At 37.5% G+C, this 15,571-nt stretch overlaps 1 protein-coding gene across 1 annotated transcript; it reads left to right on the forward strand.

Annotated features, from left to right (window-relative positions):
* The first annotated feature begins 10,508 nt into the window (after positions 1–10,508).
* Positions 10,509–15,131, forward strand: krt5 (keratin 5). The gene is made up of 9 exons (XM_026199446.1): positions 10,509–11,184; positions 12,448–12,656; positions 12,761–12,821; positions 12,931–13,026; positions 13,116–13,280; positions 13,376–13,501; positions 13,743–13,963; positions 14,044–14,102; positions 14,217–15,131. The coding sequence occupies exons 1-9, from the start codon at positions 10,639–10,641 to the stop codon at positions 14,471–14,473; spliced, it is 1,740 nt and encodes a 579-aa protein (XP_026055231.1). The 5' UTR covers positions 10,509–10,638; the 3' UTR covers positions 14,474–15,131.
* Positions 15,132–15,571: the final 440 nt, after the last annotated feature.

Below are 15,571 nucleotides of genomic sequence, written 5' to 3' on the forward strand. Positions count from 1 at the left end.
ATAAATACTTCATGAATGAACAAACACTTCATTTCAGATTTGAAAATTGTTTTATGCATATAAACACTAATTGCAGGGTTTCCGCTGTTATTAAAAAGCTCTTAATTCACATTTCCACAAAATAAGTCTTTTAAAGTCTTAAGTCTCACAGCAGGAAAGCCTTAAATTCTCATAAATGTTGCATGCATTGCAAAAAATAAAAAGTTAAATAATAAAGTGAGTGACAATAGATGCTTAAAACAAGATAAAACCAATCCTGTCTTCCGAGCAAAAGATTATTGTACTTTCTTAATCATAAACATAATTTTGATTGATTCCACAGGAACAATACGTCTTATTTTATGCAGATTTTGCTTCTCTATAAAATCTCTCTTGATTTAAGAATCTTTAGACATTTAGAACATCATGTTTGTTTGTAACGTGATCAGAAGTATAGTAACTGCAAGTTTCATGTTCCTGTGGTTAGGAGCAGAGCCACGCAAGCCTTAAGCCATTTTCCTCTTTTGTAAAATTAATTAAATGTATGGTTAATTAAATGTTTTAGTTGGAAGTTGCATTTTCAAACTTCAAACTGCTACCTAGAATAGACATTAACTAGAAGAGAACCCACTGACGTATTGTGTTCCCTTGAATTTATTCCTTAAAAAAAAAAAAATTACGAATGGCTTACATTTACCATCATCAAATCTGCAGAAATGCTCAAATTCACTCAATTCCCTATAGTGTTAAACAAATTCATCTCATTTAAATGTTTGTTAACCACTTTCTCTCTAGAGAAAAACAGTAGTTACAGAAACATAAAAAAATCATGTCCTCGTGTAAAACAAACAAATCAGAATATTGCTTTATAAATTAATAACCCTAGTCACAACCTACATTCTTATTAACACCTCCGTCTGTATATAGCATGTTGTATTTACTTTTACTAAGGTGATAAACCATTATTGTTATATAAACATATTAGACAGATGCCTTTAAAATCCTTTTTGGTGTGGGACAAATGCTGACACACCTTTCTCAATCCCAAATACAGCCACTTCTATTCACTGACTAGTTACAACTTACCTATGAATCACTTTGGCACCTATCAAATCAATTCATTTCTAAAAGCTTCATGTGTTAAAATCCAGCAAAATCACCAAATAAGCATTAGCATTTCAGCAAAATTCTCTCGACACATCGAGAGATATTTCCCCCTCCTCGGACACTGAAAACGACAGTTTTTCTGCACACCATCTACAGATTTCACAGATGGGTTTGAGAACAAACAAGAGCCACAGATGGCCAATATTGTTCCAGCAAAAATCATTTATCTTCCTAAGTGGTGTCATGCTCCAAACATCCAGAAAGTTTCAACAGAAAGTCGAGAAAAAAGAAAAAAAGAAAAAGATTTTGTTTAGCTTTGCATGGCCAATTGTGCACTGTGGCAGTTACTGAAGTGATTAGAATATCATCCAAAATGCAAAATCCTTATTTGAAGACACATTTAGGTGATTGCACAATAACCTGAGCTTGTCTGATATAGCAAAGCGTGCCGCACTTTATGTCAGCTTGTGTGCACACCTGTGCATCTTAAATGTCATGATTTCACTAATAAGACCTTATTTCTTTCTCACTTGCACCCTTACATACTGAAAAGTCAAGCTGTCAGACTGCTGCAAGGTCAGCATCAGTGCTCATGTCACAGCATCGCAGAAGCCTGTGGGATATAACAACCCAGCTGTCGCACAGGTCCAGTCATGCACACTAAGCTCTTTGCCAGAAGATTAAACTATTTCACTCCCTTTTTTTTTGTATTGAACATAGAGAGTTCTACAAAGCAATACGATTAATGTGAGATGCACAAAACAATTTCTGTGGTGTTTTGCTAGTGTATGTGGTATTTTGATGAGTTTGTACATGCCTTTTGGAGATCTACCTCTCACTTTTCCCTCTCTGCTTGTCAAGACCATCGAGACTTACAGGTTTGAATGCTTTCTGAATCCTGAAACCAGCACAAAACAGACTAGGGCCACCACACCTCAGGGTCAACATGACCCAAGGGTTTCCAGTAATGGTCTCTGATGTCCATTCTCAGTCTTAGCCAAAGGAATGAAGAATTAGAACAATGTCACAGATTATCTGACCACACCTTTTGAGAAGCAATGCTGGTTCAAAACCAGTTTCGAGCCCATCCACTCCAGTTTATGGTAATTCACACATTTTCTGAATTGGTTCAATGTAATTGGCTATTTAACTTCCACAATACACGTTCTTCAATGAGTGACTAGTGCTAGTGAACAACTAAAAAAACACTTTGATAAAATGTCCCAAATATTGGTTTTGTAGGAATGCCATAGAAAAACCATTTTGGATTTCCCAAAGAACCATTTAGGTAACAGTTCAGAGTTTTTTTTTTCCACTATTTTGCAAGTGGAAGATTGCATGCAATAAAGTATAGCTTTGTGTTTAAGAGTCTATGATAGCAAAGACATAGTGAACCAAAGAATCATCAAGAATGAGCTGTTGAGACATGACGAGATCCACAAGATGGCCTTTTGCAGCATTAGCCTCATCAACAACATCATTCCTAGTTTTTATAGAGTAAAGCTCTTTCTGTGAATTAAACATTCTTACACTTACAATAAAAAGGCAACATGTTCACACAGTGCACTGACAGCAAAGGAACTCAAACGCCCTATAGTTGTAGAGGTGTGTCCAAAATGTCATCCTCATCAAGTCATTGTGGTCTCATGACTGTAAAAGTGCTGCAGGGTAGAATGTGCGAAAGACAGCAGTTTGAGAACCTCAGATTAAATGAAACGGTAATATTTTACAATGAAGTTGTATATGTAAACACCAATTAAAACAAGCGCTCACATGTACCAACTAAGAAAAATTTACAATGGAAGCCCATTTCTGCCACAAAAAAAAAAGAAAAGGTCATTGTGACCTTTCTTTCTCAGAATTCCAAAATATAAAATTATTCCAAAGAATTATGACTCTGTTCTTGCAGATCCGAGTTTAAATCCAGCAGTTCATAGTTTATTAAATCGTATTTTTTACATGAATATGTTTTAAGGCTAAAAGTGAAGAGTTGAGATGCAAAAGCCCCTGAAGTGCCTGAACTCTTCATTTACTGAAAAACATTTTTTTTGGTTTACAGTGCAGTTAGTATTAGTGTCAATTAATGCACGCAATGAACAAAATACCATTCATTCATCCATCTGTCAATTTTCCAAACCGCCTGTCCAGTTAAGGGTGGAGAGGGTGCTGGATTCTATCTCATCCATTAACACGATTTATTAATTAATTCATATTAATTTAGGAGATAGATAATACTGTGAGAACCACTGTTCTGTTCGTTCATGATACCTAAAACATAAACGTAGTCCACTCATTAACTTAATAAATAATATATTAGCTAACTAGACTAAACATTGCTGTTTAATTTAAACTGCAATTTTATGCATGCATTTTTACTTTGCGAATTATGTGGTGATGTCAGGGACAATTCATGCATCAATAGCTAGAAGCAACACGGATTTACAATCTAAATAGATCATACAACAAACAATGCATTTATGACTCGGTAAGGGCAAGTCTGAACTATGAGCTAATTGACACTCTCACTGAGGATGTTTTGTGAGTCGTACGGTGCTCAGGCCAAATGTATGATTCAGAAAAGTGAAAAGAGGCCTCCCTTTTCAGTTTTGCATATTTCACTACAAGCTCGCTCATGCCAGTTCAATCCGGTCTCAAGAGGTAAAAGGCATTTTTGGGACCTGAAATAAGTGTTTAGGGTAATTATCAAAAGTTAAGTTATGATCCATGTCAAGATAAAAATAGTTGTCTTCTATGCCATGTGGCATGTGTTGAAGTGTTTTTTTTTTTCTACATTGGAAGAGGAAGACATAGTATGCAGAAATATATGCAAATAATATACACATACACATTCATTACCTACAATAAAAAAATAATTGTTATAACAACGTTACAGTATGTTATAGTTTGAAACGTTATATTATTAATTAGGTTCAATTAATTTTTTATTTCAGCTTTGGTTTTTATTTTTAGCTTAAAATTACATTGTTTATTTAATTTAAGTGCTTCAACTTAAACTTATTTCAGTTAGTTGTCAAAGCAACATTTCTAATTTAACCTTCATTTCAAGTTTTTCCATCTAATATTAGTATTATTAAGTTGTAAATTAAGTTTTTCATTATAATATTTATATTATTATTTCATGTCATTTTTATACAATACTGATAACAAAACAAGATTCAAATAAAAGTAGAATAACACAGCTCCACATATGTGATCAGTTTCTGCACATTTTTTCTAAAGACACAAGACGATCCATTTTATCCACTTAGAAACCAAACACAGGACCTTGTTCCTCTTTCCTTGAAGGCTACCTGTGGGTTCTCATTTGGTAGGTTACATGTTAGCTCAAGCTGTAAGAACACTGATTGTTGGATTGAAAGGTTGTGGGTTCGAATCCCACCTGAGTTGGTGTGTTCAGAGCTGTTGTTCCTAAGGCCATGAACATGAGTTTATACCACACCACAGACAACGTAGGAGTCTATAGAGGAGTGAAGGAGAGAAAGATTTGTCCTTCATCAAATAACTCCTGACAGATTTGCGTGCTATGCTTATGAGTAGTATATTTTTTCACTGTTTTTGTTGGCATGCCTATGTCTTCATTGCTCCTTTGCATTGGTCAATACCATTAAATTGTACAAATCAACTTTATAATAGTAGCAGATCTGTCAGTACACTACACCAATCACGCATTGCACATCCAAAAATCATCTTTCTGAAGCAAAAGGTTATGCTAAATGCATAGTATTATAACAGTAAGCAAGATCTTTTCAAATATACAGGTTTTAATCGAGAGCATCTTGAAACAGGAGTTCACAAATGGAACGAAACTATATATAAAACACCAAAATGAAATGTACAGTTTAAAAGAGAATGCATTGTATTTATGTTTAAACGCAGATATCTTAAATGCTTTACAGGCACGTGAAGGGGTACGTTTAAATTGAACTGGAGATTCCTGCATGCACATTTGTAGGCCGTTGACATGCAAAAGTCATGAATATCTCTTCACAGCACAGGGAAATCAAGTGAAACCCAAGCAATTCTAGACAGCAGCCATACACCAATTCCCACATGCACTCACATTCAGACGCCCATCACCACACCTGGCTGGTCCAGGTTCAGTCGGGTTTATGAAAGAAAAGGGGCCTCGATCACACCTTTCTCAGAGATTGTTGGCCCAGCCCTTTGACTCAGCCTGGAGAATCTCTAAATTGAACAGGATGTTTCAGTTATCATTCGAATAATTAAAGGCACTCCTATGGGAGAACTCTTCCTAAACGAGTTGTACGTGAGGGGCTCTTTCCATCCAAAAGATGAGCTGCACACATAGCCACACCCACCCATATATACTTATCCTAATGCTAATGCAGAGGCATGCTTAGATTGGCTATCTTATAGGACAATATAAAATATATTTCACATTAAACAAAAATGTCAAAAAATGTTTTATAATTTGTTATATAAAATGGTGTTATAATGAACCTTTGGCTGTGCAAGGATTTTCGGACACATCTGAAGCATTCCTCAGCTTGTGCTGACAAGTAGCCTACCGTTGAATGTTTCTGCAGAGTTTGAGTTTCAGAAGCTTGAAGGCAAAGCCAGAAACAAGTTGAACAGCCTGGTAAAAGGTGGATGTTTCAAATAGTCATTTTCAATATTAAAGTACTCATGTATACTCTTTTATATAAGTTAATAAGATCCCATTTCCCAGTATTTTCAGTCTCTTTATTCCCTTTATGTAACATATGGATGCACAATAAATTAGTATCATTCAGCATACAAGTTATTTTTGATTGCTCATGCTTATTTAACCTTGCTGTTATCTAACACGTGCTAAATTAAATCATTAAAACATTAATAATTTAATAACACTGTTAAATGTGATCTTTAGCCATTTTAAAATGTATTTTTCATTCATTTTCCATTTACATTATGATGCTGGGAATACTAGTAGCAGCATTTAAAATTATTGATTTTTGTGTCCTTTTTTTTTTACTTTAGTTGATAAGCAGTCATATCATCATATTATCAACTGTGACATGAAAGAAAATGTTACAACAGGTGCACTGGTGCATTTTAACCTGTCTTAAAAGTTATAAAAGTTTCCCTCTCATTCTCATCGTCCTTCATTCTGCATTCTTTTACAATGCTTCAGAATAATTAAAGGGACATTTAGAGGAATACTCTTTCCACAAGTGATTATTTAGCAAAGATAAATGTAGCAAAAACTAATCTGCACAAAAACAACTGATGGGAGTCCAATTAATTTTATTATGTACGAGACTATTATTAGCAGTATAGAGTTGTACTCAAGTGTACAAAGTTTTTGTTAATGCAGTTTTTAAACACAGGACATTTTCTTCTCTTCATTTATTCCCATTTAATTTAGGCTTGTCTGCAGAATCTGTTTAATGCAGGAGCAGAAAGCACAACTTCACTCCACCCAGTAGTAAATGTCATTTTATTTCATGAAGACAGTTATTAGTTCATAAGGATATGTTCTTGTGAATGATCGTAACCATATTTGGAAATGAATCTCAAAAACTTGGGTGTGGACAAGAAAAAGGGGTGTGGTTTGAAAAGGTAGGACCCATCTTACTCACTAATGATTGGTGGGCTTTCATGAAAAAGAAGACCTCCCTTGTTTCAACACAATGAATATGTCTGAGCAACTCTCAGATTTCAGCTCAAGAGCTGCTCTGCCTTTTTAATGCCATCATAAACTATAGAAGACTCTTATGAAAACACAGGAGACACTGTAATAATCATATAGAGTAAAGCTGTACAAATATGTGTTGCAATGTGTTCATTGTTGCCTGGTTTCACTGATTATTTTGTATGATGCACACAAAATGAAATGCTTCTTCAGAACAGTATATACTGGAGATATGATGTAGAGAATGGAATACTGTTTAAGATTTTGCAAGTTTGTTGCCATAACTTTTTATCATGCCCTTTTATCATTGCAATTAAACAGTCAAAAAAAAAAAAAAACCTCACCACACTGAAGCTATGTCATAAATTACAGAAAAATTATCATTTAAATGTATGAAATAAGTTCAACAGTGGAAGTTACAACCCGTGTACAAGACGGTAAAAAGTCACTCCTGTGGTTATGCACATAAATAAATCAGGATCTGGACATATTTCAAGCATTGCGTTATTGGCAATGTTGGGCCCCACCTAATACGAAGCTACAGCTTTCATGTTCAGACAATCCAAAGATCAGTATGACTAACCAACCAACGATTCACTTTTCTTTGTTGCACTGTGTGGTGATGGCACACAAAGCCTGAATTAAACTATGTCCATATTGTGCCATTTCACTATGGTTCTTCATTATTGTTGCTTGCTGAACTGTACAGTGATATATTAGTCAGATTTGGGGTAAAAACAAAAAGCACAAACCATGAAAAGCTTTTAATTTATAGCGTGCTCTTTAGAGAAATATCTTAAAATATATGAAACAATGCCTATTGCACGGATGAAGACAGCGGACAAAATATTGTTGTGGCTGCTAAAGTTGGGCCAACTTCACTTAGGCCTTACTAAGGAAGACGCCGCCACATAAACTCCCCGCAAATGAAAATTCACCTGTCAATTCAATCGATAGACTCTTTTGATTTTGTTCACCCCTTCTGTTTCCTGCAGCATGTGCATTAACACCAGGTTCCAGGTATTCAGCAGGGTATGATGCAACTGAAGCACTATCTGATCTTACAAATGTGCCAACCAAGTCCGATCCTCCATTTTCTTTCATTCGTAGGAAGGACTTTGGTTTGTTATAGTAAAAACATGTTACAATGAGAAAATACAGAGTGGGATGTGCTTCAAATGGGCCTCCTGCAATCATAGAGTCAGTATTATTATATTAGTTTTCTTGAATTTTAACCCAAATGATAAACAATATCTTGTCCAAGTTATTGTTGTTGCTGCAAAATTTAGTTTTGCCCTGTTAAAGTGTTTTCCCTATCATTAACTAGTGTTAAGATTAACTGTAAATAAGCTTTAGACAACAAAAAAGGTATTCTAAATATAAAATTGTGTAAATTAGCATTCATTAATATAAACTGATATTTGTGTGTGTGTGTGTGTGTGTCATTTTTGATAATTAGTATGGTTGAACTGGATCAAAGGTCAGCAGCAAAGACATTAGTTAATAAAATCGGATTAGATACAATTGTCTTGTTTAATATATTTAATATTTAAGTTTGCGTCATATTCTGAGTTTGCATTTCACTGTTTAATTGATTTTGATGAATACTAAATCTTTTTTTTTTTTTTGCAAGTGGGATGAATTAATGCACATTCACATTCAGTCTACACATAACTACATAACTACATCATGTTCACACTGTGCACACAACACCTCTGTACTTCTGATTTCTCCCAGTATGGGGACAGGAGACTTGTCAGTCAACAAATGGGAAAACAAGGTAACTAGCGTTACTTTTTTTAAAAGTAATTTAGATATTTTCTTGTAAATTAAAAAGTAATATGTTACTTTACTAGTTTCTTGAAAAAAGTAATCTGAATACGTAACTTACATTACTTGTAATGCGTTACCCCCAACACACACACACACACATATATATACTATTTTTACTTCTTAATTCTAGACTTTGACTGACCCTCTATACTTTTATATTTCAGTAATGAAGTCATTGGCATTGATATTCACTTACAATATTTATCGATCATACCAGTTGGCTCCATAGATATTTTAGCCATTATAGATCCAGTCAATATGATTTATTGTATTGCCTGCTATACATATATATTTTATATTATGACTTATATATATATAATTTCTGGTTTCTCTAAAAGGATGTTTAGAAGGCCTAAATAACCACAACTGTTGACCAATGTTTTCATATGTTCCAATGAAAATATGTTACACCAACAGTTGCACTCTTAATGCACTACTCTTTCATCTTAAATTAGAGTAGATTGGTTGTTATGAGAGTGATAAAAAATATATAACACCAAAGGAAATAAGTACAACTGAATACACAATTATCACACATGGCCAAGCTAAACACACATTCGTGCAAAAAGTGTTTTTCTCTAATCACATAAAAATGAAATTAACATGATTTCTGTAGAGGATGCTTCCAGGCATCTCACAATCCAATCTCCCACACGGTAAACCCTGACAGATTGCATTGTACACATTCAAAGTAAATTCTGGGGTGAAACTCCACCAAAACCCCCTCAACATCTGACAAAGACTTGACAGTATCACTGTTCAGATCAATAGATTAACAAAAGGCTGTACCATTTTAAGAAAAAATGCACTGAGGGCCAAATACCATGTTAACAATGTTTTTTTAATAAAGTGACTCCTCCTGAATTTTTACAGACAAATATGCCTAATTTTCCTCTAAGTGACAAGTGAATTTGTTTATAGAGGTCTCTGTTAATGTGCTAGCTTTCTCACGTTAATAAACCTGACAGACTCTATTCCTGCTGTGCACTTCACTTTATCTGATTAACTCTTACAAGTTTTCTAAATGAATCTTTCAGACCTGTCCACTTCCCAAGTCTGCAGAACCCCACTGACTGTTTGAACATGATAGGGGCGATACTGACATGCTAACAAAAGCAGCACATGTTGCTAAATAATGCCACCTAAGGACAGCTACAAAAATAACCACACTGATGCAGCCGTTATTCTCTGATCTGAGTTCTAATACTCACTTAAAACAATCCAAACTAAAGTTAAACTCTAGTAGGCTGAAGCAAACAAAGCTGTTAACATTCCCAATAAAGTCTGTGCTATGTGTTTTAATATGAGATATAATACAAATCTGCTTTGCATGCAACTGCGTCAGCCCTCTGGGAACCACAGAGCAAGGTGGTGAAGTAGTGTCCGTGACAAGAGCCATTGAGGTGAGAGAACAGAAGCTTGATTGTTTGACTGGAAAGAGGAGCCTGCGGGTCACATTTAAGCCCTTCATCAAATATTCCCCTATTTAATACTCTTGCATGAAACTTAAAGCAAACAGAGAGCCCTGAACCTCCCAAAATCATGAAATATGTATGGAGTTGTATAGTATGCCATGTGCTAAGTTTATAGAATGCCATCTGGTTATTTAACTAAGGTGCATTGGATTACAGAGCACTAGTAAAATACAAAAATGTTTTGTAGTACAAGCAAGAAGAGGGTGTGCTGAATTCTGGTAGTTTGACCTTGTTTTTCTACTCCCTGTTCCTCTCCTAGTTTCTCCACTTTACGTGAGAGAGTGTGCATAAAAATCAGGGTGTGACCAGGCCTTCTCTGCTGAAAGTGCTCCCATACCAGCCCAGCAAGATGGGTGTATGTATCACTTGGACTGGGACGAAAGGCAGGACAGGACCCTGAGGCTGAAAGGGGAGTGGTCAGGTGAGCCCCTCCCGTAACATAAGAGGTATAAAAACTGCTGCACTCCTTGAAGAAGGCACTCAGAGGGATTTAAGTTTCCTCTTAGTGAGCTCTTCTGCTCTGGATCTCTCTGTCTCATCCTGCTCTTTCTCTCTCTAAACCGTATCCCTTCATAGACGACAGCAGCAATGTCTTCGGTCAAAACCACTTCTTACACCATCAGCGGTGGAAGCATGAGTGGCGGCAGCATGGGTGGCGGCATGGGTGGAGGCATTAGGAAATCCTTCTCCAGCGTGTCTGCCAGCGCAGCACCCATGGGCAGCAGAATGAGCACTGTGTCATACCGTCGCTCCGGTGGTGGTGGCGGCGGCAGTGGCTTTGGCGGCAGCGGCTTTGGAGGAGGATCTGGATCAGGCTTCAGCTACAGCATGAGCGGCGGTGGCGGAGGCTACGGAGGAGGTTACGGCAGTGGTGCAGGATTCGGCGGTGGTGGTGGATTTGGCGGTGGTGCTGGATTCGGCAGTGGTGGTGGATTTGGCGGTGGTTCAGGATTCGGTGGTGGTCTTGGTGGAGGATTCCCTGGTGGTATGGCACCCATCACAGCTGTCACAGTCAACAAAGGCCTCCTAGCCCCACTGAACCTAGAAATCGACCCCAACATCCAAGTTGTCCGCACCCAGGAGAAAGAGCAGATCAAGACCCTCAACAACCGTTTTGCTTCCTTCATTGACAAGGTTAGTCTTCTTCTTGCAAGCATACAAATTTGTACAACACAACAATCTATTTTTACAAGTCAACATTTTGACTTTGCATTTGAATTATGGGTTTTCATGCACACATTTCAAGGGCCTGTATGTGAGCTGGGTTCTTATCCTTAAATACTTCACAGCCAGTAACTTGCACCTGAAATCCTCCTAGTGTCAGATTCTATATAACAGTAAGCACATAGGAGACAGGCTTGCATTGCATATGCTATATTTTGCATCATCCCTACATTTTAGTCAAGCAGTCAAAGTCTATATCTTTTATCTTCAAAGTCTATATCTTTTTTCTTTATTTTATTGTTCTCAGACAGTAAGGGTGAATTTGAAACCCAAGCCAGGGGAGATCCAATGACTAGGCCAATCCAAATAAGGGCATGGATCAAGTTTGCCATCTATCCCCATGGCAGCAATGCAGATATGTGTGTGTGTGTGTGTGTAACAGATGAGCAGCATCTTTAACTCATACTCAATGCAACACTTCTCATAAAAATGGCTCTAAAAGTAACTTTATGTAGGCCCTAATAGTCATTTTAGTTTATCTTAAACAAAACAAGTTTACGGTTTTGGTCCTCTGACACCTTTGGGGAATTCACCATGTCACCACACCTTATACATTTCACCCCCTTACCTAGGTGCTACGCCCATTTGTATGATTCTGGCAAGAGATATAATCAGCAATCATGTAGCTCACATAACTGATGTCATTGATGCTTTGCTCTTTTTATGTGAACCATGCAAGTTCAAAGTCATTGTGAGATTTTGCACAAAAAAAAATTAATTGCATGGGATAAATCTGCAGGAGGGTGGGAACAGTTAGTACCTGAGGGTAAGGCGTGCCATATCATCTCTGTTAAGGCCTGCAGCTTGGCACAGGTCTTTTAGGAGCCTCGCCTTAATGCCTGGAGGCAAACATTGTTTTGGGAGCATAAAGAGTCTGAACATGTTGTGGTGTCACTTGAGGTTAGCATTTCATTATCTCCAAAGGGGAGTGTGCAATATCAAGAGGACAGTTACTCCATGAAAATTGTGCTGTCCAACAAGGAATGGCACATATGCTAATAAATTCCACTAAAGGTGCCAAAGGTGTGTCACTGCAAGTCCTGACATGCAATAAGAGGCATGTTTAATAATAACTGTAAAAGACTTATCTTGTGGCATGAGCAATTGCATATCAGAGATCTTTGATGTCCTAATAAAAACATTTATTCAAATTGTGGTTCATTTCCAACACAGGTGCGCTTCCTGGAACAGCAGAACAAAGTACTTGAGACAAAATGGAGTTTACTGCAGGACCAGACCACCACCCGCTCCAACATCGATGCCATGTTCGAGGCCTACATCGCCAACCTGCGCAGACAGCTTGACGGACTTGGTAATGAGAAGATGAAGTTAGAAGGAGAGCTAAAGAACATGCAGAACTTGGTAGAGGACTTCAAGAACAAGTGAGTAGCTGTGCAAGAGAAGGTTTATGGTCTATAAATTACGTTTTGTATTCATGGTATAATTTGACAAGCAATGTGCTAAAGTGGAAAACTTATCTTGGCAGATATGAGGATGAAATCAACAAGCGTGCCTCAGTGGAGAATGAATTTGTCCTGCTCAAGAAGGTAAAACACTTGGCTGCTGTCTTGATCTTCTAGTTGTATTTTGCAATTCTTTTCATTATACATCTGTAAAAGCCACATACTGTATTGAGCTCTGTGCATGTCTTCATAGGATGTTGATGCAGCCTACATGAACAAGGTTGAGCTTGAGGCCAAGCTTGATTCTCTTCAAGATGAAATCAACTTCCTCAGGGCCATCTTTGAGGAGGTGAAAGTTTGATTTGAATTAGAAATTATATTACCACTGAGATGCTAGTTGTCAGTATTAGATCTCAAACCTTCACCTCTCAATTTTAGGAGCTGCGTGATCTCCAGTCACAGATTAAAGACACATCAGTCATTGTGGAAATGGACAACAGTCGCAACCTGGACATGGATTCCATTGTTGCTGAGGTCCGTGCTCAGTATGAGGACATCGCCAACCGCAGCCGCGCTGAGGCCGAGTCGTGGTACAAACAGAAGGTAAGAAAAGATGTTCAAGCATCAAAACAACACTATTTTAAAGCAATCAACTGACAGATTCTAAAGACAATGACTCTTTTATTTTCACCTCCTAGTTCGAGGAGATGCAGTCATCTGCTGGCAAATATGGAGATGACCTTCGCAACACCAAGCAGGAGATTGCTGAACTCAACCGCATGATCAGCAGACTTCAGAATGAAATTGAAGCTGTCAAAGGACAAGTAAGAATTTTATTAGTCTTTGGATAATTTTGGGTGGGATTTTAACCTGAATTAGATTGCCAACCAAATCCTTAGTACGAAATGTACTTTCAAAGAAAGATTTGCACTGTTAATGATGAAAATGTATATGTTACGTTGGATATAACATGAGGTAAATGAGTCTCTGAGGACAAGAATAATGTAAAAGTGTTGCTGAAAACTAAGTCATAATGTCTTCTTTGCTATTTTTAAATTTGTTCAGCGTGCCAACCTGGAATCTCAGATCGCTGAGGCTGAGGAGCGTGGAGAACTGGCAGTGAAGGATGCCAAGCTCCGCATTAAGGACCTGGAAGAAGCCCTGCAAAGAGCAAAGCAGGATATGGCGCGCCAGGTGCGTGAGTACCAGGAGCTCATGAATGTCAAACTGGCCTTGGACATTGAGATCGCCACCTACAGGAAACTTCTGGAAGGAGAGGAGAGCAGGTCAGTCTCTTTGCTATTTTGAATGTATCTTTTTTACAGTTTAAATTTGTCTTTATATTCACATTTATTTTCTTTGTCAGGATTGCTTCTGGTGGTGGCTCTGCAACTGTCCACATCCAGCAGTCAACCAGTTCCAGCGGTAGGCATATTATCTTTTCCTATCATGACCTTGGACAAAAAGCATATCATTTGCTATAAATACTGCATTGGTGTTCAGTAAAACTAATGTCTATGGGTTTTTTTTGGTTCACAGGTGGTGGCGGCGGCGGTGGCTTCGGATTCGGTGGAGGTTCCGGATTCGGTGGTGGTTCTGGTTTCGGTGGTGGTTCCGGATTCGGTGGTGGATCTGGATTCGGTGGTGGATCTGGATTTGGTGGTGGCAGTGGCTTCAGCAGTGGCAGCGGCTATGGCTATGGTGGTGGCTCAGGGATGTCCATTGGTGGCGGAGGCGGCAGCAGCCAAGTCTCAATTTCCCGCTCTGTGGTGCAGAGCCAGCAGCGCCGCCTTTAAACCAAAAATGTCCACCCAGTTCCCCACTCCCAAATATCATCTACCACCTGGGCAACTCCTATCTTTTACACTCTACATTTCAATGCTTCATACCTTTTTGATGAATTTAGGCACCAAAAATCACTGTCACCCAAAGAGACTTTCATGTCAAAGTGTTATATCATAATGGCTTTTCACACTCACTGTGTTGTCTTTGATTTTTGTTTTTGCTTCTTGGCATCACTCCTCATCCAGAGTAAAAATTGTCCTTAAGGGGATACACAATGAGAAAGGAGCTAATGAGACAGACAAAGCATGGAGCTCAAGTACTTCTTCAGGTTGAAAAGCTTTTGTTGCCCTATGTCAAGACATGCGAGTATTAAACACACAAAATGAATTATTTTTTCAGCTGACTCAGAATTCTGCATTACTACAAACAGCATTGTTAATGCTTCTGCTGCATGCTCATAGTGCAACAAAATCTACTCAATTGAGATTGTACTGCCCTCAGAGGGGGGTAACTGTGAGGCAAATCTCAGTTATTACCCAACTTTTACTCTCTCTCTTTCCTTTTCCTGATTTTGGATGATGGGCTGATGAGCTGTTCTTATGTCAAAATTGTTGTATTCATCAAGCCATGTACCATTTGGAAACACCAATAAATCAGGGTTACATTAAATGATTTGTCTTCAGTTGTTATTTTTTCAACCTTTCTTTTTTCACACAACACATAGGGATACACAATTGCAATTAACAAAAAAAGCTCATTTGATTATCACTGCTATAGAGATATTTAAGTAAATGACATGTGCACAGAGTGTCCACAATAAAGAAAAGGAGGGAAAAAATTTGGTTTTGAAAAACCTTTAGACCAATTTCAAGAAAAGTTTACATTTAATAGCCCTAAAATGTAGTATAAAAAGTATTAATAACATATTCAGCTTGCATCTTAAATATATGTGAGTGTGTACACGTCTAAACCATTACTTTACATTACATTTTTGGTAAGTCTCAACAGATGAGAATTACATTAATTTGTGATTTTTTTTTTTTTTTTTACTACTAAATAATTTGAAAATATTTTCCAAATATTTAAATGCCCCCCCCCCCCCCATATTA

This window comes from Carassius auratus, chromosome 23, assembly GCF_003368295.1.
Source record: "Carassius auratus strain Wakin chromosome 23, ASM336829v1, whole genome shotgun sequence".
Classification (NCBI taxonomy): Eukaryota; Metazoa; Chordata; class Actinopteri; order Cypriniformes; family Cyprinidae; genus Carassius; species Carassius auratus.

What these genes read in the sequence shown, in the direction of transcription:
- krt5 (XM_026199446.1), top strand. Translation starts at nt 10,639, where the DNA reads ATGTCTTCGGTCAAAACCACTTCTTACACCATCAGCGGTGGAAGCATG. An exon ending in TCAGGGCCATCTTTGAGGAG is followed by an intron (nt 13,027 to 13,115) that starts GTGAAAGTTTGA and finishes TCTCAATTTTAG; the next exon opens with GAGCTGCGTGATCTCCAGTC. An exon ending in AGTCGTGGTACAAACAGAAG is followed by an intron (nt 13,281 to 13,375) that starts GTAAGAAAAGAT and finishes TTCACCTCCTAG; the next exon opens with TTCGAGGAGATGCAGTCATC.